The 24582-nt window shown below is 59.9% G+C and overlaps 5 protein-coding genes across 5 annotated transcripts; 2 read left to right on the forward strand and 3 right to left on the reverse strand.

Moving 5' to 3' along the window:
• Positions 1 to 302: 302 nt before the first annotated feature.
• ENH_00071620 (glyoxalase, putative) lies at positions 303 to 3974 on the reverse strand (the record flags this gene model as incomplete). The annotated part of the gene is made up of 5 exons (XM_013577318.1): positions 303 to 695; positions 976 to 1305; positions 1863 to 1928; positions 2069 to 2557; positions 2715 to 3974. The coding sequence occupies 5 exons, from the start codon at positions 3972 to 3974 to the stop codon at positions 303 to 305; spliced, it is 2538 nt and encodes an 845-aa protein (XP_013432772.1).
• An 818-nt stretch (positions 3975 to 4792) lies between these two features.
• On the forward strand, positions 4793 to 6434 carry ENH_00071630 (hypothetical protein, conserved; the record flags this gene model as incomplete). Its single annotated transcript, XM_013577319.1, has 4 exons — positions 4793 to 5161; positions 5311 to 5375; positions 5661 to 5727; positions 6162 to 6434. The coding sequence occupies 4 exons, from the start codon at positions 4793 to 4795 to the stop codon at positions 6432 to 6434; spliced, it is 774 nt and encodes a 257-aa protein (XP_013432773.1).
• Positions 6435 to 7685: 1251 nt separating this feature from the next.
• ENH_00071640 (mRNA decapping enzyme, putative) lies at positions 7686 to 11238 on the reverse strand (the record flags this gene model as incomplete). Its single annotated transcript, XM_013577320.1, has 5 exons — positions 7686 to 8123; positions 8379 to 9320; positions 9563 to 9892; positions 10287 to 10782; positions 11009 to 11238. 5 exons carry the CDS (start codon positions 11236 to 11238, stop codon positions 7686 to 7688), a joined length of 2436 nt encoding a protein of 811 aa, XP_013432774.1.
• A 1960-nt stretch (positions 11239 to 13198) lies between these two features.
• On the reverse strand, positions 13199 to 16638 carry ENH_00071650 (glutathione synthetase, putative; the record flags this gene model as incomplete). The annotated part of the gene is made up of 3 exons (XM_013577321.1): positions 13199 to 15322; positions 15466 to 16146; positions 16531 to 16638. The coding sequence occupies 3 exons, from the start codon at positions 16636 to 16638 to the stop codon at positions 13199 to 13201; spliced, it is 2913 nt and encodes a 970-aa protein (XP_013432775.1).
• A 72-nt stretch (positions 16639 to 16710) lies between these two features.
• Positions 16711 to 21402, forward strand: ENH_00071660 (zinc finger (C3HC4 RING finger) protein, putative; the record flags this gene model as incomplete). Its single annotated transcript, XM_013577322.1, has 3 exons — positions 16711 to 18690; positions 19280 to 20267; positions 20510 to 21402. The coding sequence occupies 3 exons, from the start codon at positions 16711 to 16713 to the stop codon at positions 21400 to 21402; spliced, it is 3861 nt and encodes a 1286-aa protein (XP_013432776.1).
• Between the last annotated feature and the right edge of the window lie 3180 nt (positions 21403 to 24582).

Below are 24582 nucleotides of genomic sequence, written 5' to 3' on the forward strand. Positions count from 1 at the left end.
TGTGTTTCTTTTCCTTTAGCCGTGTAACCCAGTCTTCCGAGTTTTATTTCGCACTATATCTCACAAACAGTATCTTCACCGCCCCATTGTTGCGGTCAACAGTTTGCCATGGGCACAGAAACACCAACGCGAGTTGGCGCTTAAATCCAACAGCCGCGACAGCAGCAGTGACTAAAGCTGCAGCAGCGACGGCTGCGGCACCACCAGCTGAAACATACGAGAGCAGCAGTTGCTGCTGCTGCTCTGAAATCTGCCCTAGAGTGAGGTGCTTTTGCACCCCAGGCCTTACAAATGAGGTCACATTACAGCGCTTTGAAAGGGGAGCCTGTTACGGGGGCCTTCTGGAGGCAACGGTAGTACGCCTGTGCCTGTTCCTCGGTAGCCAGAAGGAAAGGATAGCCATCGAAGTTGAGCAAAAGACACTCTTGTGGGGTTTGGAATTTAATGGTGGTGGGTTTATAAACGTCTTCAGCATCCCCCACGATTTCCGTTGCTCCGAAGTGTGTGCCTTCCTGCAGGCCTTCCATTTTGCATGGCTGGCACTTGCTGCCGGCTGTTGCTGCGGCTTCTGCTGCTTTCTCTTCCGCCTCTGCTGCCGCAGCTGCCTCTGCTTCTTTAGAGGATATGTGCGCAACAGCTGATGGAACATCGGCCACCGACAGCGCCACATGCAAAAACCCTGGGTGCACAGACACCTGAGCAGCAACAGCAGCAGCAACAGAAACGCCGCCTGAAGGTCTCACATAGGCTCCCTAGCCCTCCCTAGCATTTTGTCCCAGGCCTAGCAATCCCACTGCTGCCTACAAACACTATTAATTGGTGCAGCTTTTTGCACAGATATGTCTGATCAGAGCTTGGCCATACGACACCCACACGAAAATGATGTGCACATGCATAGGGCCGGCCCTCTGCAGCAAAACTGCACCAGGACCGGCAGCTAAATCTCCTGCTGCGAACTCAAGACAAACAGCTCACCACGTTCTCGTCGTAGGCATAGGCCACCTGGACTTGTGGCACCTCACGTTCTGCTGCTTCCGTCCTGAAGACTTCAGCAGCAGCGGCGGGAGGGTCCTGCGCTGCAGGTCCTTCCCACTCTGTGGGAACAGTGGAAGTTTCCCCGTAGAGGCCCTGGTCTCCTGCTGCAGCTATTGCAGCAGCAACAGCAGCAGCAGCTGCTTTTGCGCCTTCGCTGGCCCCGGCCTTCGCCCGAAGGGCTGCTGCTTCGCACGCGTATGTGCGGCTGGTGGCAGCAAAACGAGTCCAAGGGTGCAGCCGCTCCAGCAAGTGGCTCTTGTAGCGCAGGAGCTGCAGCAGCCCGCAGCACAGCAGCAGTTTTCAAATCTTTCTCGCCAGATCTTTTTCTGTTTTTTTGTTCCCTTTTAATTTATGACAGCGCCCGCCTCTGTGCTTCTAACTTGCCCGCTGTGAATGCTTCGCTCGCTGCCACAGCTGCTCTGTTTGCTTCTGCTTCTCTTTGCGTGATTCTGTTGACTTGCTATAGTTTTCGTTGCTGTCTTCGGCTCCTAATGCTTCTTCGCTCTATCTTATCTCAATTCTGTTTCTACTTCTCAGTCTGCGTGCAAATTCCTCTCTCACTCCCCTGCCTACATGCGTTTCTTGTCTCTGTCTGCGCCTTTGCTCGTCTCCGTTTCCATTCCTCTTTGTCTTTTTATTTTATTGTGCGTTGCTCTCATTGTGACTCTCTGTTTCATAGCTCGCTACCTAGCCTCCAAGCTGCTGCGGACGCTGCTGCTGCCTCTACCGGCCTGCAGGTCCTGCTGCTCCCTTTGGATTTATTACATTGCTGCTTTCCCTCTAGTTAGCCTTTGAGACCCCTACGGGAGTCTGAGCTTCTCGCTTACTTGCATCTGCAGCATAGAGCCAAAGAAGCGATCGGCAGCAACTGGAGATGACGTGTAGAGTCGAATCTGCTCACATTCACAGGGAAGGCAGCAGCAGCAGCAGCTACAGCAGCAACAGCAGCAGAGTCTCCATCATGGCTCTGTGACCATGTCCCTCTCTTGTCGCTGCTGCTGGTGCTTCAAAATAGACGGAAAAGCAGCCCTACCTTCTGCAGTCTGGGCGAAAGGGGCCCCTTGTGCTGCAGTGCAGTGCCAGCTGCTGCTGCTTCCCTCTCCCGCTGCCGCTGCTGTTGCTGTTGCTCCAGCTCGTCAAGTATACGCTGCTGCTCGTTAAATACCGCCAGTTTTCTCTGCAGCTCCTGCTGCCGCTTCGTCAGCCTGTCGCGTTCCTGCTGCTGCTGCTCTTTCTGCTGCTCCTCCTGGTGCTGCTGCTGTTGCTGCTCGAGTTGTAGCAGCAACTTTTCCACTTCGTCGAGTTGCTGCAGCAGCTGCTGCTTCTCCTTTTGCCTGGAAATGTCAGCCTCCTGCTCCGCCATGTAGTTTTGCCAAGTATTGATTGCTGCTTCCTGCTTCCTCGCCTGTTCACTAAGACCAATGCTGCTGCAGCTGCTGCTGCTCGTCAGCTGCAGCACTTCCACCCCGTTCCCGTCGGGGTCCAGCATGAAGCAGCTCTGGCCCCAAATCTCTTGCCGCGCCTAAACGCAAGTTTAAACTCAAGACCCTGACCCCTGACAGCTAAGCAGCAGCAGAGCTGCTGCTGCTTCTTAAAGAAAGAAAGCTAGGGTTTAGCGTTTAGGGTTTAAGGTTAAGGGTTTAGAGCTGAGGGTTTAGGGTTTAGAGTGTAAGACCCACGTCTTGGTCTGGTACCATCGAAGGCACCTGCTTTCGCTTGGCGGGGAAGTGCAGCAGCTTGCCTCCAGCCTGCTGCACTTGCTGCTGCTGCAGCTGCTGCAGCGACGGCAGCAAAAACGAAAGTCCGAAGAAGCCATGATGGCCCCTGTCATATCTTCCTCTCCGCCTCTCATATCCACGCATGCGCGACAAGCTGGGCAGCAAACTGCTGCTGCTTCTGCTGCTGCTGCTGCTGCACTGGCCTGTCTGCCGCAGCGCCTCCTGCTGCTGGAAAGCAGCAACTGCAGCAACCAGATCGCTTTCTTCTTTTCTTAGCGCCGCTGCTGCTGCTGCTTCGGCCTCTCGCTGCTGCTGCGCCCATCTGCTGCTGTAGATCAGCTCCAGCTTGGGGCCCTGAGGGGGCCCCCCAGCAGAAGCCTCGGGGGGGCCCTCCGGGGGGCCCCCTGCTGCAGTTGCTGCAGCAGCCTCTGGGCCATACCCCAGCAGCACAATCCGATCTACGGGAATGCTGCTGCCCCCCGCAAGAGACACGCGGCCGCTCAGGGGCTCCCACAAGTGAGGGGACTGCTGCTGCAGCGCGGGGGGGGCCCCCTCAGGGGGTCCCCCTGGGGGCCCCTCAGGGGGCCCCCCTGGGGGCCCCTCAGGGGGCCCCCCCGGGGGCCCCCATAGCCCCAAAACCTTCATGCCCAGAAGCTGCGTGTAAAAATGCACCATCTTCTCTAAGTTCAGAGTCAGCAGGCGCACGTGCAGCAGCCGAGAGGCCCCCAGTGGCTCTCTGTGGGCTGCTGCTGCTGCCGGCAGTGCTGCAGCAGCTGCTGCTGCTTCTGGCGCTTCTGCTGCTGTCGATGCTGCTTCGCTTGCTGCTGCTGCTGCTGACGCTGCTGCTGCTCTTGTTGCTGCTGCCCCTTGTGCATGAGCTATTGGCTTCGGCGCTATGCGCAGCGGAATTGGAGAATGCGGAAGCAGAATGGCTGCTGGAGAGGAAGTAGCAGCAGCGGCAGCAGCAGCAGCAGCAGCAGCAGTTGCTGCTGCTGCTGCCGAGTCATTGCTGCTGTACGACTGCGAGCTGAAGTTTGCTTGAAGATGCGGCAGCACAAAGGCTTGAGAAGTGCTGCTAAGGAATGCCAAGACGATTAGCACTGCTGCTGTTGCTGCTGTTGCTGCTGCTGCTGCTGCTGTTCGGTGCGTGGGCAGCAAACGTGGGGGCCCCCAGAAGCAGAGGCAGCATGAAGTCATCGCCGAATGCAGCAAAGACCCCATGAGTTTGGGAATGCTGAGGGGCCCCCACAGCAAAGCAGGGGCCCCCAGCTGCGCATGCAGCTACAGTAAGCAGCAAGGCATAGACCGCAGCCTGCAGTGCTCGGGGCTGGGGGCCCCGAGTGCCGGCAGCAGCTGCAGCAGCAGAGGTGTCTGCAGCAGCAGAAGCGCTGGCGTGGGTGTAGATCTGCAGCAGCAGCAGCAGCAGCAGCAAATCGAGCAGGGAAGGCAAGCCCTTCCCTCTCGGGACTCCTCGCCTGCTGGTGCTGCGCAGCTGTCTGCGCAGCGTGGGCAGAGTGTATGTCCACTTTAAGCAGATAATCAACAGACAGAAGCCAGTCAAAACTTAACAAATTAAAATTAATTCCGCTGCTGCCACAACTCCCACATAAACGTTGGGAAGTGAGCCCCCCAGAGGCTCTCGAGGGTGGGACAAGGGGCCCCTTGAGCAGGGGGCCCCTTAGGGGCCCCTGGCAGGATTCCCTCTCTGCGGCTTGACGTGATGTTAGCTTATTTGTCTTCAAATGCTTCAATTTTATTATATTTTGCATATTTTTCCTCCGTAATTATTGGGGATCCCTGCGTTCTTCACTCCTCCCCTGCGGAGGGCGGGGCCCCCTGGGGTCTTGGCCGACAGTGTGGCGATCCTCTTCTTTCTCCCGCGAAAATCCGAACGAAAACATTTTAGTTTATTTTATTTGTTTATTTTGTCAATTTCAATCAAATTTTGTCTATGAAACGGTGATAAACGCGCCGGAACCCCCGGGCTCGTCGTGCACAGAGTGCACAGGCAGCCCAGGGGCCTCGAACTTCAGCCCAGCATGAAATTGCGAGCTGTTTCCTTCTGTCTGCTGCTACTTCTTTGCAGCGGCTTATGTCGAGGCTTTCGTAGCTCCCCTGGGACCCCCTCTTGCCTCATTTCTCCCGCAGCTAGCTCCTACACTGCCCATAGACTGAGGCGGGGGGGCCCCCTAGGGGCCCCCCAGGCGCCCCTAGCAGGCGCTCTGGGCCGCTTGCTTGCGGGGCCCTTCGCAGGGGACCCGGAGGAGTACTTGAAGCTGAGGAATACAGTTGAAAACCTTTCGGACTTCGAGGGGGGGCAGCAAATGCTGCGGCAGATGCTGCAGCGGCAGGAGAGCGAGCTGCAGCAGCACCAACACCCAGACTTTGCTGCTGCAAACTACAATAAAGTGAGGGCGCCTTGGCTTGTTTCTGTGGCTGCTCAGGGTCCCCATCTTTGCCTGGGGAGGAAATAGATAGTTCATAGTCTTTCTTTCTGTCTTTAGTTTTAGGGTTTCGGATTTAGGGTTTAGGGTTTAGGGTTTACGGATCTGCGCAGACTCGAGCCTTGAGGGCAAAGGCTTCTAAACAACCACGCAAGAAAGAGATCAAGCTGAGTGCCCGGTAACCCACCGCAGATACTGCTGCTGCTGCTGCTGCTAGCGCTGCTGCTGCTGCTAGCGCTGCTGCTGCTGCTGCTGTCACTGCTGCAGCAGCAGCTCTACTCAGCTGCAGTCGCTGCCTCGCATCCTGATAGTAGTGTCAGGGGAGTTTGGAAGTCTGGCAGCAGCAGCAGCAGCACCGAGAGGGACAGGAGCAGCACAGAGAGTGACACAAGCAGCAGCAGCAGCAGCAGCAGCAGCAGCAGCAGCAGCATGCGGAGTTTGCATAATTGGCTTCTTTCTTCAGGATTGCTGCGGGGGACCTCCAGCAGAAGGCGCGGCAGGCGCGGGTCTTCTTAGAAGGGAAGCATCAGGTGTGTCTGCTGCACCCAGCAGCAAAGAGCAGCAGCAAATTCAAAAGAAGAAAAATAATAATAAATTAAAATGAGGCAAACAAAAGAAAACAAAAAATGAATTGTTTAGAACTTCTGAAGAGGCAGTCTGCCTGCCGGCAGCAGCGACAGCAGCCCGCTGGCGCCGCAGCAGCAGCAGCAAAAGCAGCAGCAGCACAATGCACGTTTGCCAGCAGCAGCAGCACTCACGACACGTGGGCAGCAGCAGCAGCAGCAGACTCCCCCGCCCTGGAAGCTGTCTATACACTGCAGAGCTCTAAGCGAAGAAGCATGGAGAAGATCTGCTGCAGCAGTTTGCTGCAGCAATTCACTTTTTTCTTTTTCAGGTTTTGCTGCAGCAATTCACTTCTTTTTCCTCAGGTTGTGCTGCAGCAATTCACTTTTTTCTTTTTCAGGTTAAGTTCACGCTGCAGCTGAGGGGCCGCGAGCGGCTCTCCCCAGAAAACCACCTGCCGCTGCTGCAGCAGCTGCAGCAGCTGCTGCAGGATGTGGGGCAGCCTGCAGCAGCACCTCAGGCGAAGGGCCCCTGCTCTGTCCTCACTCTCTTTCTACAGCCGAAGAAGAAGCACGGCCGCGCCAAAATCAACCAGCAGCAGCAGCAGCAGCAGCAGCAGCAGCAGCAGCAAACAGACATGGAAGACACAAACGGAGCTGCAGCACAACCCTAGAAGCCCCACAGCTTTTGAGCGCAGCAGCAGCTCGCTGCACAACCTCCCATGGAACGGTCTTTGATCTGAGCTAGCATGCCAGCAAGCCAGCAGTTCGAGCTAGCTAGCTATCCAGCTAGCTAGCTAGCTAGCCAACTAGCTAGCCAGCTCGCTAGCTAGCTAGTTACCCGGTGAGGGGCCCTGCTAGCTAGCTGGGTTGGCTAGCACGCCCTTTAGGCGGTCACTGCAGTGGTTGGGCTGTGACTTGCTGCTGCAGCAGCTGAGTGACCGAGTGCAGCAGCAGCTGCATTCAGCGCAGCAGCAATCCAAGCAGCTGCAGCCAGCTAGCTGCAGCAGCAGCAGAAACCCACCTTCAGTCGTTCTTCCTACGCAGAGAAGCACTAACTGCCCGAGTAGCTCCTTAGCTAGCTACCTGGCAAGGCAACTATCAGCTAGCTGCTGCTGCTCAGCTAGCCAGCCCTCAGCTAGCTACCTGGCGAGGCAGAGGCAGCCGCCGAGCGACTTAGCTAGCTAGCCAGCCAGTTTGCTACCTAGTCATCTAGCTGGCTAGTTAGCTAGCTAGTTACCTAGCTAGTCAGCTAGCTAGCTAGCTAGCTAGCGGGTAGCCCGCCGCCTCTGCAGCTAGCTGGAGAGCCCTCAGCTGCACAAAAGGCCCCCTCCAGCAACAAAAGAAGGAATTACTTCCCTTGCTGCTGCTTGAGGGCATCTTTGGGACCTCTGGAGGCCCCCTGTGCCCTCTTGGGGGCCCCTCAGTTTTTATTCCTTGTCTAAGAAGCCCCAAAAGGCTTTTTAGGGGCTTCTCATGGGCCCCACAGTGGCGCCTCTATAAGATCCTTGTGGGGCCCCCATGTGCTTCAAAACGACCCCCTTGGGGCCCCCCACAGGCCTTGAAAAGGCCCTTTTGAGGCCCTTTTGGAGTTTGAAAAGACCCCTTTAGGGCCTCCCGCAGACCTAAAAAGACCTTTTTGGGGTCCCTCAGGGGCCCAAAACGGTCTTTTTAGGTCCCCTCTGGGGCCCTTAGGGGCCCCAGAGGGGCTCCTGGGGGGCCCCAGTGGGGACCCCTGGGGGGCCCCAGTGGGGACCCCTGGGGGGCCCCAGTGGGGACCCCTGGGGGGCCCCAAAAGGGCCCCAGCGGGGCCCCAGAGGGGCCCCAGCGAGACCCCAGAGGGGCCCCAGAAGGGCCCCCCAGGGGCCCCTCTGGGACCCTGGGGGGCCCCTCTGGGACTTCTAGGCCTCTACGGGCTGCGCTGTTCACCCCTCCAGCTTTTGGTTGCGCTCGCTCCTACGGAGGATCTGCTGCTGCTGCTGTTGCTGCTGCTGCTGTTGCTGCTGCCGGTTTTGCTGCTGCCTGCTCTGCTGGTGCTGATGCTGATGCTGCTGCTGCCTGTCCTGCTGCTGCCTATCCTGCTGCTGCCTATTCTGCTGCTGCAGCAGCAGCAGCTGCCGCCACACGAGGTCCTGGAACTCGTCGCTCTGCAGCGCAGCCGCGATTGCCTGCCTTAGAGACGCCCGCGAAACAACAGTGGTCTCCTCGTCTGCTGCTGCTGCTGCTGCTGGGAATGCTGCTGCAGCATCTGCTGCTGTTGCTGTTTCTGCTGCGGTCGACGCCACAGGGACCCCTGCTGATTCCAGCGCTGCTGCTGCTGCGTCATCGGTTGCTGCAGTCCCTGGGGCTCCTGTGCACTCCCGCTGCAGCAGCGCGAAGATAGCAGCAGCAGCAGCAGCAGCAGCAGCCCATAGACAGCAAGAACAGCCACCACACATGCGCAGAGCTTACTAGACACTGAGCTTCCTAGCTACACAGCCAGCTGCGCAGGCTAGCTGCTGAGCCAGCTAACTGGCTGGCTAGCTATCTGGCTGGCCAGCTAGCTAGCTAGCCAGCTAGCTAGCTAGCCAGCTAGCTAGCTAGCTAGGCGTGAGACATAGCAGGTGCCCATGCCTCACTGTGAGCATCTGCAGCAGCGACTGCTGCGAAAACGCTTTGGGGTAGTTGCAGCTACGGGACGGAGACAAGGGTGCGGAGCGTGCAATTGGCGCTGCTGCTGCTGCTGCTGCTGCTGCTGCTGTTGGCGCTGCTGCTGCTGCTTGGGGTGCTGCTGCTGCTGTTGGCGCCGTTGCTGCGCGCACAAAACGTGCGGGCTCTCCGCCCCGCTTTTGCTCTGAGGGCCGCCTGAGGCCGCCTGCTGGGTCACGCGGAGCAGCATCAGCTGCTTGCTGCAGTCCCTGCTGCTGCTGCTGCTGCTGCTGCTGCTGCTGCTGCTGCTGCAGCTTTTGCTCACGTTGCTGCCACCAGTGCTGCTGTGGCTCCTGGCGCTGCTGCTGCTCTTGTCCCGGCGGCTGCAGATACCGCTGCGGTCTCTCCTTCGGCAGTTGTGGTTTCTGGTGCTGCGGCTGTTGGCTCTGCCGCTGCTGCTGCTGCCGTTGCTGCTGCTGCTGCTCCTGCTGCTGCCGTTGCTGCTGCAGCTCTTCCTGCTGCTGCTGCAGCAGCTGCTGCTGCAGCTGCTGCCTGTCCCGCTGCACCTGCTGTCGCTCCTGCTGCACATGACCGCTTTCCGGCTGCAGCTGCTCGTGCTGCTGCTGCTGCCGATGTTCCCTGTGCTGCCGCAGCAAACTAATAATTGCTTTTCCTCCGTCTGCTGCTGAAGAGGGCAGACTTCTCGTTCTCGGCGGCGCTGTCTGAGCCTCTGCTGCTGCACTTGCTGCTGCCGTGTCGGCTGCTGCTGCACTTGCTGCTGCTGTGCTTGCTGCTGCTGTATTTGCTGCTGCTGTGTTTGCTGCTGCTGCTGCCCCCGCAGACTTCGCAGCAAGCCTCCCGCTCGCTGTCTCGTATGAATGCTCAAAGGCGCTCGGTATTGGCACGCCTCCAGTCAAGAAAGACAGCAACGCCTGAGACAGCAGCAGCAGCAGCAGCAGCAGCAGCAGATTCAGCCGCAGCAGCAACGGGTGTAGCAGCAGCAGCGAGACACTGGGGTATACTGCAGCAGCAGCAGGCGCCGCGTAGCTGCAAAAAAGCCATGAAAGCCCTTTCATGCACACCGCAAGCCGTTCTAAGCAGCAAATAATTTAGCAGCAACAGCAGCAGCAGCAGCAACAGCTGCTGCTGCTGCTGCTACTGCCCAGCGGCGCACTTTGCCTGCATTCTCTCCAGCTGGATCCCTTGCTCTCTCGTGCGGCCGCTGCTGCTGCGCTTGTTTCCCTTGCCTCACGATTTGCTGCTGCTGCTGCTGCTGCTGCTGCTGCTGTTGCTGCTGCTGCGGCGGCAAGCCCGGGAGAGACGCCACGTTCTGCGCTACCGCGCCTCCTCCCCCTGCTGCTGCTGCTGCTGTTGCTGCTGTTGCTGCTGCTGCTGCTGGCTCCGAGCTTTGCCCTTCAGACTCAAGCAGCTCTCGCAGCGCCTCCTGCAGCCGCAGCCTTTCTTCGTCGCTGTGCATCCACAGCCCGTAAACTGCATATTGATCCTGCAGCAGCAGCAGCAGCAGCAACAGCAGCAGCAGCAGCAAATCGACCTCAGCGCCACAATGCAGCAGCAGTAGCACCAGCAGAGGCGCGCACGGCAGACAGATACACCTCGCCTCAGAAAAGGACAGCAGCAGCAGCAGCAGCAGCAGCAGCAGCGCAGACCTGGCCCTCAAGCCCAGAGTGTTGGCCCACGCAGTGAAATACCTGCTGCTGCTGCTGCTGCTGCTGCTGCTGCTGCTGTCTGTGGCCAGACCCTACGGCTGCCTTTTGGCGAAGACGGCAGAGTCAACACCAGCACCAGCAACAGCAGCAGCAGCACGAGCAGCCGCAGCAGCAGCAGCAAGAGCAGCAGCAGCAGCAGCAGCAGCAGCAGCAGCAGCAGCAAGAGCGCACCTCGTTGGCCTCGGGAATCTTGTAGAAGACGTGGCTGGGCCCCGCCTCGACAATGAAGTTGGGGCCGGGGAAAATGTCTTGGAAGAAAACTTCTTCTCTGCACTGGTTGATGATGAACATGCGGTACTTAGCAGCACCTGCTGCTGCTGCTGCTGCTCCCGTTGCTGCTGCTCCTGCTGCTGCTCCTGCTGCACCCCCGGGGGCCTCGAACAAAGGACTTCGCCGGTGACCCCCCTTGTCCCCGCCATAGCGCAAATACATTTCCGAAGTCAGGGGCTGCTCGTGGCACGGCAGCAGCAAACAGCCCCACGAGGGGGCCCCCCCCGGGGGGGGGCCCCGGGGGGCCCCCGGGGGTACCCTCCGCTGGGTCAAGTGGAGGCCCCCCACAACATCCATTTTATTCCAAACCTTTCGAGCCACATCGAGGCGGTAAAGAGCCACGAAAGAGACTTGACAAATGATGCGCGTCACGCTCGCGTCGTAGCTGTGCAGGCACCTGCAGCAGCAGCAGCAGCAGCAGCAGCAGCAGCAGCAGCAGCGGCGGCGGGTGGGGAGAAGCTAATGCCGCAGCAGCTGCAGCGGACGGCCTAATAGCTGCGCCAGCTCCCACAGCGGAAGCGCGGGCAATGGACGCGGCGCACAGGGAGCTGCAGCAGCAGACAGCTGCGAACAAGCAGCAGCAGCAGCAGAAGCAGCAGCAGCAGCAGCAGCAGCAGGATTACTTCAGTGACAGAAGCGTGCGAGAGAGATGCACCAACGCCGAAGGAGGGCCAGAATTTTCTCCCTCCTTCTTTTCCTTTGAGTCCTCAGGAGCAGCGGCAGGCCCCGCTGCTGCCAGTGCTGCTGCTGCTGGGGCTGCTGCTGGCGGCGCTGCTGCTGCTGCTGCTGCTGCTGGGGCCCCACATACTGTGAAGGATACAACAGCGGGGTCTGAAGACAGCCGAGGCGGCATCTGCAGCACAAGTGCGGGGCCCCGGGGCCCCAAGGGAGAAGGTAAGAAAGCTGCGGGGGGCCCCAGGTGCCCACAGGGACTCGCGGGGACCTTCCAGTAGACTAGCAGCTCTAAAAAAGCTGCTGGGGCTGGCGAAAGACAAGAAACGCGAAGAAGAAAGAAAGTGATGGAGTGTTGGCTTCAAACCTGGCAGTGTGTTGGAAGGCGAGCTCGGCAGGTGTATGTACACCGCAGCAAACACGAGCAACGCGTCCTGCTAAAAAAATAAGCCTCTACAGTTATAAATTTCAATTCTTTTTTCGATACTGCGATTAAGAGCGCAGAAGAAACCGCGCCGCTCACAGTGCAGCAGCGGCAGCGGCAGCAAAGCAGCCTGAGGAGCAGCCCTTGCGCTCACCTCGCCTAAGAGACAGTCGAAAACGAAAGACTGCCTGACACAAAAATTCATTTAAGTTTCAATGACTAGAAAAATGCCCTGAAACGCAGCAGCAGCAGCAGCAGCAGCAGCGCCAAAGCAGCACAAAGACACAGCACGGCGCATGCAACAGCGGACCGTTCCAGCCGCCGCCGACGGCCACAGCCACCGAAATCAAGAACTATTCAGCAAATCTTCTGTTTAATTTAGCTTTTAAATATTCAAACTGTAAAGGTTTTCAATCCCGCCAGGCGTTCAGCAGCAGCAGAATCCGCAGCTCGCGCCGCAGCAAGCAGCAGCCACGCAGCAGCCCCAGCTAGCGAAGAAGCAGCAAACAGCAAGAGCAGCAGCCACGCCTCGTGAAGCAGCAGCATGCAGCAAGACAGCAGCAGCAGATCCAGAAATAGCAGCAAGCAGCAAGAGCAGCAGCAGCAGCGATCCGCATTCCCCACCTGCCGCCCCCAGCAGGCAGCAAAGTACAACCAATTAATAATAATAATTCAATACAATTAAAAAGCAGCAGCAGCAGCTAGCTGCACTTAAAAGCAGCAGCAGCAGCTAGCTGCACTTAAAAAATGCTGCTCCCCCCCGGAGCCCCAGCCACCCAGCGAGCACAGCGCCTCGTGGCTAGCCACGGCTAGCCACAGGCAGCTGCAGCTAGCCACAGCTAGCTGTTAACAGCCACAGCTAGCCGCAGGCAGCTGCAGCTAGCCACAGCTAGCTGTTAACAGCCACAGCTAGCCACAGGCAGCTGCAGCTAGCCACAGCTAGCTGTTAACAGCCACAGCTAGCCACGGGGGGGAAAGGTGCGGGGAAGAACAGCTCCCCACATTTAATGAGACCTGAAAGCCAGAGCTGCGCCTCCCTGGGGGGCCCCCCGAAGGGGGCCCCCCAAAGGCTTGGGGGCCCCCCAAGGCTGGGGGGCCCCCCAAAGGCTGGGGGGCCCCCCAAAGGCTGGGGGGCCCCCCAAAGGCTGGGGGGGCCCCCAAAGGATGGGGGCATCCGAAAGAGAAGAGGGGACCCCAAAAGGGAAGGGGAGCCCCCAAATGATGGGGGGCCCCCCAAAGGGTGAGGGGGCCCCTGAGAAAGATAAGGCACTGAGAGGGGGGCCCCCTTGATAGTGGGGGCCCCCCTGGGGCCCTTGTGGGGAGCTGCTGCTCCCGTGTTGCTGCTGCGAAGAAGGGTAGAGCATAAGCTGCTGCCTCGCAGGTCTTTTCGGTTTGCTTCTGTGCCTTTTGTGCAAAACCCTAAACCCTAAACCCTAAACCCTGGGAAGCTGCACTGTTGCAGCAGCAGCTGCGCTTCACTTGCGCTGTGCTGCTGCTGCTTCCCTCCCCTGGCGCGGGGCCACAGCTGAGTAGCAGCTAGGGGCCCAAATTGCTGCTGCAGCAGCAGCGCTTGCTGCTGCTGCTGCTGCTGCAAGAGGCTCCTTAGGCTGCAACAGCGGCAGCTGCTGCTGCCCTTACATCGCCTTCGCTGCGCTCCCTGAGACTTCCTCAGCAGCAGCAGCAGCAGCAGCAGCAGCAGCAGGAAAGACACAAGCAGTTAAGCCCAGGTGCTTCCCAGCTGCTGCAGCTGCTGCACAAGGGCCCAGGCCTCATCTCCAGCAAACAGCAAAGGCGAGTCCAGCTGGGCGTAGCCAGCAGCAACTCCACCTTCATCTGCTGCTGCTGCTTTTGACCTCAGCAGCGTCCCGCAGCTCACGTTGAGCTCATAGCTGCTGCTGCTGCTGCTGCTGCTGCTGCTGCCGCTGCTGCTGCTTAGCAGCTGCTGCCCTTCTCCGCAGTACAGAAACGCACTGAAGACTCCCAGCTCCCCCACAGTTGCAATGGCTCTGCACTGCACCGACGAAAAGAGCCCTTGCTGCTGCTGCTGCTGCTGCTGCTGCTGCTGCTGCTGCTCTGCTTCCATTCTCAAACACAAAGAAGGCAGCACAGGAGGGAACATGCGCCGCACGAGGACATAAGACTGAAGCCTGTCTGGGGCCTTCCCAGCAAGGCCTGCAGCAGCAGCAGCAGCAGCAGGGGCAGACGCAGCAGCAGCAGCAGCAGAGTGGGCGCCAGGAGGAGCAGCAGAAGCAGCAGGAGCAGCAGCAGCAAGGTGCCGCGAGAGCAGCTGCTGCAGCAGCGGCCCGCACACGTTGTTGCCCCCGCCTTCCCGCTGGGGCTTCAGCAAATAGAGCTGGGGATTAGCCACAGCGTCTTCGACCATAGCTAGACTCAAGGCTTCCAGTGGGGTGCTTGCTGCTGCTGCTGCTGCTGCTGCTGCAGCGGGTGCTGCTGCTGCTGCTGCTGCTGGGAAAGGCGTGTCTGCAGGGTCAACGTGGGGCTGCAGCACTTCGCGAACTGCTGCTCTTGCTGCTGGGCAGGGCAAGAAGCGCTGCAGGACATCTTCTACCTGTGCGGACGCAGCGGAGCACCCCAGCTGCTGCTGCTGCTGCTGCTGCTGCTGCTGCTGCAGCCGCAGGAGCTGCTGCAGGTCCCTGCTGAAGAGCTGCTGCACCTTCTTTGTGCCCGCGAGCTGCGCAGCAACTGAAGGGACTTTAATTGCGTCGGAGACCTCCAGCATTTCTCTCAGCTGCCAAATGCCTTCGTGTGGGTAGTGGCTGGGGCAGTACAGCGACCGCAGCAGCAGCAGCGACACTTCGTGCCAGCAGCAGCAGCAGCTGGACTCCTGCTGCTGCTGCTGCTGCTGCTGCTGCTGCTGCTGCTGCTGGGGGCAGCTGCAGCGGGGGCCGCGGCCTGGAGGCAGGCTGCGGAGCAGCAGACGGCCTGCGGGCGGGCAGGGCTCGTCTGCTGCGCCGGTGGCTTTCCACTTGCTGCTGCTGCCGTCGGGGTGCAGCAGCAGCAGCTGCTGCTGCTGCCACAAGTCGTAGAGCTGCTGCGGGGACAGCCGCAGCAGCTGCACGCCGCTCGCCGTCTCCACTGCTGTCTGCAGCTGCAGCTGATCAAATAAGTTGGTCTCGGGCTCGAGACACACTAGCAGCATCACCATAGGAAACACGCGCTGCTGCTGCTGCTGCTGCTGCTGCTGCTGCTGCTGCTGCTGCAGCTGCTGCTGCAGCCGCGCTACGTAGGCGCGGTGGGCAGCAGCAACAGCAGCAGCCATTTCCTCCACAGGCGTATTGTGGGGGCAGGCTGGGAACTCCTGGGCCCCCCCGGGAGAAGCAGCAGCAGCGGGAAAAGCCCCAGCTAGCTGCTGCTGCTCTTTGGCTAGCTGTGCTGCAGCTAGCTGCTGCACCAGGAGTCTGTGCAGCTCCGACACGCGCTGGCTCAGGCCCGCAAAAGAAACAGCAATTGTGTTCACCTCCACCAGCCGCAGCGGCCAGGCTCTTGCCTCTTCTGCTGCTGCTGCTGCTGCTTCTGTTGCTGCTGCTGCTGCTGGGTGCTGCTGCTGCTGCTGCTGCTCGACAGAGGTGTCCAACATGAAGTCTGTGCGCAGCAAATGAAGCCGGATGTCCTTCTGGATGGAACGCGGCGCACTCTTGCTGCTGCTGCTGCTGCTGCTGCTGCTGCTGCTGCTGCTGATGTACACTCTTTGCAAAATCCGCAGCAGGCGGGCCAGGAAGGCATCGTGTGCTGCAGCAAGCTGCAGCTGCTGCAGCAGCCACTGGGGGTCTGTTGTGATGTTGTCTATGAGCCTGTTGAAGTGGGGAGCCACAGAGAGTGCCTGCAGCAGCAGCAACAGCAGCAACCGGGGAGGCAGCAGCAAATGGAGGGCGGCAGAAGCCACAGCAGCAGCCGCAACAGCAGCAGCAGCAGCAGCAACAGCAGCAGCAATAGCAGCCGCAGCAAATTTCTTGGGCAAATCACCTGCTTATAGCGACAAAATGGGAACGGAGAAGGCAGCAAAAGAAAAGGAGCAATCCGAGCCCTCAACAAATCCGCGGCAAACTGATCGAGCTGCTGCTGCTGCTGCTGTTGCTGCTGTTGCTTCTGCTGCTGTTGCTGCTGCTGCGGTTGTCGCAGCAGCAGCAAGCCGCTGTTCATGGCCAAGTGCACTGCCCGCAGCAGCAGCTGGGGGATGCTGCAGTCGCTGAGCAGCAGCCGCTGCAATTCCAAAGGCTGCTGCTGCTTCAGTAGAAGGGCAGCTGGCTGCGCCTCATGCAGGACTTGCTGTGCGCCTTTGTGCGGGTGAGAGGCGCCATTGGGACCCACTGCTGCTGCTGCAGTAGCCGTTGCTGCTGCTGCTGCTGCTGCTGCTGCTGCGTCATTCGAGGCGGGGGAAACGAGCTGCACGGCGGAGAGCACGCGTAGCAGAGCAGACAGCACATCCTCCACACTTGGTGAAGGCCTTGACTGCTGCAACATCGCCTGCTTCTGCAGCTGGTCTTGCTGCTGCTGCTGCTGCTCCTGCAGTTGCTGCTGCAGCTGCAGTCGGCTCCGCGTGTGCGCAGCGCTGCCTACTGCATCTGTCCCCCCAAAGCCCTCATCTACTCGGGGCCCCACGCCCTCCGCAGGTGCCGCCTCAGAGCAGCTGGCGCTTGCTGCTGGCTGCAGCAAATGCAGCAGCAGCAGCAACTGCAGCAGCAGCGCTTGGGAGTTGCAGTCAGCGGCCTCAACGGGAGGCTAATGGCTAGTGGAAGAACGCATAAATGAAACTGTCTTTTGTAATTTCTATGATTCGGGGCCCGTTGCTAGCTGCTTTTGCTGCTGCAGCTGCCGCCGCCGCCGCTGCTCCTGCTGCTCGACTTGGCTCCAGCCACAGCTGCATGCGCCTTCTACAGATCAGGATCAAAAGCAGCAGACACCGCGGCAATTCGATTTTTAGTTGTACATACACCCCAATCTGTGCTGCCTTTGGCTGGCAGCGGGCGCTGCCTCGGTCTGCTGCTCTGCTGCTGCCGCTGCTGCTGCTGTCTTTGTAAGCGCAAGGACCGCAACAGCAGCAGCGGGACCAGCTCTGCTGTCTGTAGCAGCAGAAGTAGCAGCTTCCAGCTGCTTTTGTGAGTCTAGCTGTTCTTCTGGGGGCTCTGGCCTCCCCATTGCGGCGGAAGCAGTGCCAGCAGCAGCAGCAGCAGCATGCTGCAGCAGTAGGGGTCGAGATTGCTGCTGCCCATGGCAGCTCCTCAGGGGCCTCAGGGGTTCCAGGAGCCCCATGGTGCTGGTGCTGCGGCCCCAAGTCCTGCATCAGCAGCAGCAGCGGGCGGAACGGCAGCAGCTACGGCTGCACCTACCGTTGTTGTACCACCGGCAGCAGCAGCACCAGCTCCTAATGCAGCAGCAGCAGCAGCAGCCCCGGCGGTCGCTGCAGCAGCAGCATCACCTGCAGCAGCGACGCCAGCTGCGGGATCAACTGCAACACCAGCTTCTGGAGCAACAGCAGCACCAGCTGCTGGGGTAGCAGTACCTGCCGCATCAGCAGCACCAGCCGCAGCAGCAGCTGCTGCTGCTGGTGCAGCACCAGCAACACCAGTTGCCGCAGCTCGTGCTGCATCTCCCGCTACAGCTGCTTCTGTGCGGGGCCAGCAGTGCATTCAGTTGCTGCAGTCGCAGCTAAGCAGGAATGCGCTGCAGCTCATAGGGAGCAGCAGCAGCAGCAGCAGCAGCGGCACCACGGATACCAAGATCCTACTGCCGCAGCAGCGGCCTTTGCTGCAGCAGCAAACGCTGCTGCAGCGGCCGCCACTCTGCGGCACCCCTGGTCTTCCGCTATACACAGCAGCCACTGTTCCAAGCCATCCGCTTCTCAAGCAGCAGCTGCCACTGCCGCAGCAGCTGCCACTGCAGCAGCCGCGGCAGCAGCAGCAGCAGCTGTGGCTGCATCAGCAGCAGCAGACACAGACGCCGCAGCAGCAACCACTGCAGCAGCAACCGTGGCACCAGCAGCAGCAGCAAGCGCAGCAACAGCAGCCGCGCCAGCAGCAACAACAACAACAGCCGCAGCAGCAGCAACAGCCGCAGCAACAGCCGCCGCGCCAGCAGCAGCAGCAACAACAACAGCTGCAGCGACAACAGCAACAGCAACAGCAACAGCAGCAACAGCAACAGCAGCCGCGACAGCAGCAGCAACAACAGCAGCCGCGGCAGCAGCCGCAACCAGTTCCAGCGACCGTCGGTCATGTGCCCAGGGCGGTTCAACCCCAGCAAGTGCAGCAGCAGCAGCAGCCACTGCAGCAGCAGCAGCAACCACTGCAGCAGCAGCAGCAGTCACTGCAGCGGCAGCAGCAGCCACTGCAGCAGCAGCAGCAGAAGCAAGAGCAGCTGGGACAAAATCAGAGGCAGCAGCAAGCGCTGCATCAACAGCAGCAGCAGCAACCAAAGCCTGTGGTAGTCTCGGGGGGTGGTGTTAAGGCGCAGCGGCACTCACCACCTGCTGCTGCTGCTGCTGCTGCTGCTGCTGCGGGGGCAGCCTCCGTTGCTGCTTCCTCGGGGGCGCGTCAAGGCAGCGCCAGCAGCAGCAGAGTTGATCACACTTTAAGTTCGGTCCGGAGCCAGCCGGCAGCAGCAGCAGCAGCTCAATCACCAGCAGCAGCAGCAGCAGCAGCAGCAGCAGCAGCACCAGCAGCAGCAGCAGCACCAGCAGCAGGCGCTGCGGCTGTGAAGACGGGGGCCCGAGGGAGCCAGAGCCCCGCGAGGAGCGCCCCGAGCACGAGCACGAGCAGCACGGACACGAGCAGCACGAGCAGCAGCAGCAGCAGCACGACCCCGACCGCGGCCCCGACCAGCAGCAGCAGCAGCAGCAGCAGCAGCAGCAGCAGCAGCGGGGTGATGAGCGAGCGGTCGAAGCAGTGGCTGGCGTACGACAGAGAACACGGGACGCTGTGGGGCCGGGACTGGGCGTACTACCGTTTGCTGCAGCAGCGGCTGCCGGCTTCGATTTCGCTGCAGCAAGCAGCAGCAGCAGCGCGGCGCGCGCCCGCGGAGCTGCTGCAGCAGCGCAGAACCCTCAGCAGCATCAAACTTCGAGAAGACCTTTCTTGTCCCATTTGCATGTCCATTTTAGATCACACTGTTGTCGTCAAGACTTGCCTCCACCGCTTCTGCGCAGAGTGCATAGAAAAGTGCGTTCGCATTGGCATTCGGGAGTGCCCCCAGGTGAGGGTTTAGGGTTTAGGGTTTAGGGTTTAGGGTTTAGGGTTTAGGGTTTAGGGTTTAGGGTTTGGGGTTTGGGGCTTGGGGCTTGGGCGTTGGGGTTCGGGGTCCGGGGTTTAGGGTTTGGGGGTTAGGGTTTGGTTTTCAGGGTTCAAAATTTGGGGATTAGGGTTAGGGTTTAGGGTGTAGGGTTTAGGGTTTAGGGTTTAGGGCTTAGGGTTTAGGGTTTGTGGTTTGGCTTCCACGGGGTTCGAGGCATCACCGGAGAGCAGCAGCGAAACCTAGAGTCTTAGGCTCAGCCGTCAGGGCCAGTTGCTCTGTCGTTTCTAGGGTTTAGGGTTTGGCGTCTAGGGTTTAGGGTTTAGAGCCTAGCTGGGGTCCACCTGCTCTGTCGTTTCTCGGGTTTAGGGTTTAGCGTTTAGGGTTTAGGGTTTAGAGCACATTTGGGTTCGGGGTGCACTAGAGCGTGTTGCGGAGCCGGATGGCTGCTTGCCTCTCGCTGCCCTCCCTGCTGCACCTGCCGCTGCTGCTGCTGCTGCTGCTGCGCTGCTGCTGCTGCTGCTGCTGCTGCTGCTGCTGCTGCTGCGCGCAGTGTCGGTCCCACGTGGCCTCGCGCCGCAGTCTGCGCCCCGACGGCGCGCTGGACAGAGTTGTGCGTCGCATATTTCCTTCTTTGGAAGCTTTTGAAGAGAAGCACCATGTGCTGCTGGCGCGGGCGAACCAGCGGTTGAATTCGAGTCAAGGAGCAGCAGCAGAACACGCTGCTGCTGCTGCTGCTGCGGCCGCAGCAGCAGCAGCCGGCGCGGCCGGCGCCGGCGCAAGTCCTGTGCCAGACGCCCTCGCTGCAGCAGACCCCGCTGCTGCACACAAACGCAGCTTAGCGGCAGCTGCGGAGCTGCTGCAGCAGCCCTACAAGAAGCTTGCAGCGACTCCCAGCAGCAGCAGCAGCAGCAGCAGCAAAGTCTATCCCGGACTGTTCCCCCGCGCGCCAACCCCTGCCGCTTTCATCGACGCCTCGGGCCAGCCGGTGCCGCGGCAGCAGCAGCAGCAAGGGAGGGCCTCAGGTTCAGCTGCTGAAGCAGCAACAGGCAGCAGCAGCAGCAGGTATCTCACCATGGCCATGCAGGCGGTGCTGCCGCCCCTGGAGAAGAAGCGGATGCGGCGGGAGTTGTCTGTGCTGCTGCGGAAACAGCAGGTTGCAGCAGCAGCAGCAGCCGCAGCAGCAGCAGGAACTGCAGCGGCGGACGCGAACCCAGAAGCAGCAGCACCGATGAAGCTGCGCTTTGAGCTAATCCCCGACCCGCTGCTGCCGCAGCTGCCGCTGCTGCAGCAAAACAAATTCTCCACTGAAGGCCACAGCACAGTTTTGCAGCTGTGTCGCTTCATTGCTGCGCGCCTCAACCGCCAGCTGCAGCAGCAGCAGCAGCAGCAGCAAATCGGGGAGCTGCGGCTCTACACCAAAGAACACCGCGTCCCCTTCGGCCCCAATGTAACTCTTGCTGCTCTCCACCAGCTCTCTTTGGCTTATCCCATGGAGTCTCTTGTGGTTTACTACACAACAAGAAACTATGGAGATGAGGGTCTGCTGCTGCTGCTGCTGCTGCTGCTGCTGCTGCTGCTAGTGTTGGTTGTGTTTCGCAGCTGCTGCGGCGGATCCTTTCGGAGGGCCGAATGCGCTGTAGGGTGTATCTGTGTTTCGAGTCTTGCTGCTGCAGATGCTGCACTTGCTGCTGCAGCTGCCGCTGCCCACTGCCGATATGGCTGCGTGCTAGGCTTGTGGGGTCATGGGCTGCTGCTGCTGCTGCTGCTGTTCGTGCTGCAGGCGGCGGTGCACTGAGTGGCATTCGTGGACACCTGACTGAGGTATCTTTGCTGCTGCCTGCTGAAAGCGCAGCAGCGAGCCGCACTCATTCGCAGCAGCAGCAGCAGCAGCAGCACGGCGGAGGGCGTGGAGGGGCCCTACAGGAAAGGCTCTCAAGCACTCCACCGGGCACTTCTGCTGCTGGAGGCCCCCGCCCTGCTGCTGCTGCTGCTGCCTCCCCTCGAGGCGCCAGCAGCGGCAGAAGTGCACACAGTTACTCCAGGTCCGCAGCAGCTGCAACGACAGCTGCAGCCACAGCTGCTGCTGTTGCAGCACGAGAAGCAGCAGCAGCAACGGCGCCCCCATTAGCGGGCGCTCCCTCTGGAACCCCACCGAGGGGCGTGGGGACCTCAGCAGCAACAGCAGCAGCGGGAGCAGCAGCAGCAGCTGCTGCAGCACCCCAAAGGACACCTGCGGCTACTGGGATGTACACTAGCGCGACATCGGCTGCGCGGCGCGTTCCCGCTGCAGCAGCAAGGACGGCAGTAGTAGCAGCAACAGCGCCAGCAGCAGCAGCAGCAGGGAGGATGTATGTGGCTCCAGCTGCTGCTGGATCTCCAGCAGCAGCGGCAGCGGGAGCTGCGCAGCTCGGACGGCCAGCTGCTGCTGCTGCAGTGAGTCCAGCGGGTGTCCTTGCTTCTCTTCCCGCAGCAACAGCAACAGTAGCAGCAACTGCAGCAGCAGTGTCACTGCAGCAGCTGCCGGGAGTCAGTGCTGCAGCAGGGCCCCAGTGGCAGGGGGCCCTCCAGGGGCCCCTCAACACTCTAGGGAAGCCGCAGCTGGCAGGGGGGCCCCCCTCGCTGCAGCCAGCCAGTGGGGGCGGCCCGTGGCGGCCTGCTGCGCCGGGGCGTTAGTGTGGGTTGCTGCGTGGCAGCAGCAGCAGCAGCAGCAGCAGCAGAGGCGGCAGCGGCAGCAGCAGCAGCAGCAGCACGAGCAGCAGGTCCGTTTCACATTTGAAAGCCCGAAGTTTGGGGCTGTGCCTCCTGGGCCTCTGCTGCCCAGAGGCAAACGGCCGCCGTGTCTTTGCATGCATGCGCATTTTCTGTTTGCACTTTGCTGCTGCTGGGGTGTATGGACACGCGCAGACCGACGCAGCAAATGGTGGGGAGGCAGCAGCAGCAGCAGCAGCAGCACAGAAGCCACACAGGCCCACAGCCTTCGCTGCAAATGGCCGTAGGCAGTCCCGTAGCTAGCTAGCCAGCCACAGGTAGCTAGCTGCTTCGCCTGCAAGCCAGCGCAGTCCTCAGGGCCTTGCCGCACCTCCACAGCTTGCCAACTAGCTAGCTAGCTAGCTAGCTAGCTAGCTAGCTAGCTTGCGGCGGCTCCATAGCTGTCAACTAACTAGCTAGCTAGCTGGCCAACTAGCTAGCCAGCTAACTAGCTAGCCACGGAACTAGCTAGCGAGGTGACTAGCTAGCTACGAAACCAGCTGGCCAGCTATCCAGCTAGCTAGCTAACTGGCTAGCCAGATAGCTAGCTAGCTAGCTGGGGCAGCTCAGGCCAGCCGACGGGCAGCTGCGAAGTCCAAACCCCTGAAAGCGCCAGCCCTGGTGCATGCACAGTCGAGCTGCTGTAGGGGCGCAGTTTTTGGTGCGCCTTTAGTGCTTCTGGCTGCGAAGCTGAAGTTTGTTGCTGCAGCTCGTGCTGCTGCGGCTGCTGCTGCTGCAGCGAGGCCTCTGCTGCTGCCGCCTACACGGGCCTGCGCCGCGGGGACTTGTCTGTCTGCAAATTGGGCGGGCCCAGGGGCTTCGTGGGTTGCTGGAGTTGACGGATCCCACGGGCCACAGCTGGAAGCCCTAGACAGGCCCCAAGGGCTGTCGGACGCAGCAGCAGCAGCAGAAAGCTGAAATTAAAACTAGCGAGACCTAAGTATTTATGGGTGCCTGGGCAGTTTCTGTACATAGTGTGCTGCCTAGAGGCCGCCGCAGCGCAGTTGCAGCGGCAGCAGGAATGGCATTGACTCTGGAGAAAGCAGCGGCAACAGGAGCAGCAGCGACAGCCAGCGCCGCGTCAGCAGCACAATGGGCCTCACTAAATGAAGATTAAGATAGAAAATTACACATCGGTAACGGGTAGAGGGACGCAGTTGCAGGCGAGCAGCCAAATCAAGCCCCTTGGCAGCAGCAACAGCGGCGGCAGCAGCAGCAGCAACAGCAGCTGGGTGCGGACAGCCACAAAAACTAAAAAGGAATTTCCACGGATTTAGCGCCCCTGATGATTTTGTTTAAAGCAGCTTAGTCGCCGGTTCGAGGTGTCCAGTGCTGCTGTTGCTGCTGCCGGCTATGTAGCTGGGCCCGCCGCTGCCTTTGCTGCTTGAGCTGCTAATGCCGCAGCTGCCGCTGCTGGTGCAGCTAGCGGAAATAAACCCAATTTCTGGTGAATCTTACGTTACTACTTCTTCTGTTAAACGCTGAACACATTAAAGTCTTGGGCTCGACACTAAAGAAAGCACGAGCAGCAGCAGCAGCAGCAGCACGGGGGCAGGCAGCAGCAGCCAACTACTGGTTCGGGCTGAGTGTGCAGCTCAGAGGCTGCTCTTTGGCTTTCGCTTTTCTGAAGAATGGAGCTTCTATTCGTCTTTTGTACTCTTTGAAGCCTTGCAAATCCTTTCTCATTTGTGTTTGCTGCAGTTGGTGCTGCAGCGGCTTCCGTGTTTCCTTTTCCCGCGTTGTTGTGGCTGCCCGCCGAGCGCTGCTGCCGCTGCTGCTGCTGCTGCTTCAGCTCTACTTCAGCTGCGTCTGTTGCTTTAAACGACAGCTAGATACCTCGAGTTGACTACACTGCAGCAGAGGAAAACAGCAGCAATATGGGGCAGCAAGGCTCTTCCTTGGGCAGCGATGGCCGCCCCAGGCAACTACACCCGGCAGGTACGCTGGTCAACAGGCCTGTTTCTTCGCCGCTGCTGCTGCTGCTGCTGTTGCTGCAGCAGCAGCAACAACAACTCAGTGTTTATTCTCCTCGCCCTCTTACAATGAGGCCTGAGGCTTTTCACCTGCATCCTGGGGGACCAGGCGAGGGAAGAGGGGCACCATGAGGCCTATCGATTCCTGCACGGCAGGCCTGCTGCTGCTGCTGCCGCTGCTGCTTGCTCAGCTGTTGCTGCTGTTGCTGGTATTGCAGTTGCTGTTGCCCCCCGAAGCTGAAAAAAATGTGCGAGCCGCAGCTGATTTGCTGTGGTCGCGTGGGCAACAGCAGCAGCAGCAGCAGCAGCAGCATGACCAGTGACGGCAGAGTTAGCGGCTGTAGCAGAAGTAGCAGCAGCAGTCAGATCAGCAGCAGCAGACGCAGAAGTCGCGTCCACAGGTGCTGTCGCTTGGACACTCAGGCGCTGCAGCAGCAGCAGCTGACGGGGAGGCAGCTGCAGCCTCAGCAGCTATTTCAGCAGCAGCAGCAGCAGAAGCAGCACATAGTTTAAGTTGGCCGAGTGTGTGTTTGCTGCTGCAGCGTCCAAGTCAGACAAACTGGCTGCCACGCCGGGCATGTTTGTGCAGCACTCTACAGCAGCCTTCAGCGACAGGTTAGTTGTTGTTTTGATTAATTTTATTCTTTTATTTCAGCTCTAATTCAAAATATCTTCTTCTTCTGTGGCCTTGTGTTTCTTTGTTCGGCTGGCTTCCTCCGTGCTGCTGCGCCAGTCGCGTTGCGCGCAGCAGCAGCAGGTAGCTCGGGCTTCCGATGAGACAGGAGCTACTTGCTGCTGCTGCTGCTGCTGCGTCTACTGATGTTTCTACTACTACACTCACCACTACTGCTGCTGCTGTTGCTGCTGCTTATGGTTTAAGCTGTGCATTCTTTCCTATTGTCCTGGCTGCGCCGTCCGCCGTCAGTTGCTTCCTCTTGTCTTTCGCTCTTCTCCTCCTCTTGCTGCCCGTTGTTGTGCCCATTGTTGCCCCTCACATTTGCGTCCCTTGTGCAGCAGCAGCAACGGCAGCAACAGCAGCAGCAGCAGCAGCGGCATTACTGTTGTGTTTGCGGTGTTCTTCAGGTACAAGGGCCAGCGCGTGTTGGGCAAGGGCAGCTTCGGTGAAGTTATT

Source organism: Eimeria necatrix, genomic scaffold (assembly GCF_000499385.1).
Source record: "Eimeria necatrix Houghton genomic scaffold, Enh_scaff6, whole genome shotgun sequence".
Taxonomy (NCBI): Eukaryota; Apicomplexa; class Conoidasida; order Eucoccidiorida; family Eimeriidae; genus Eimeria; species Eimeria necatrix.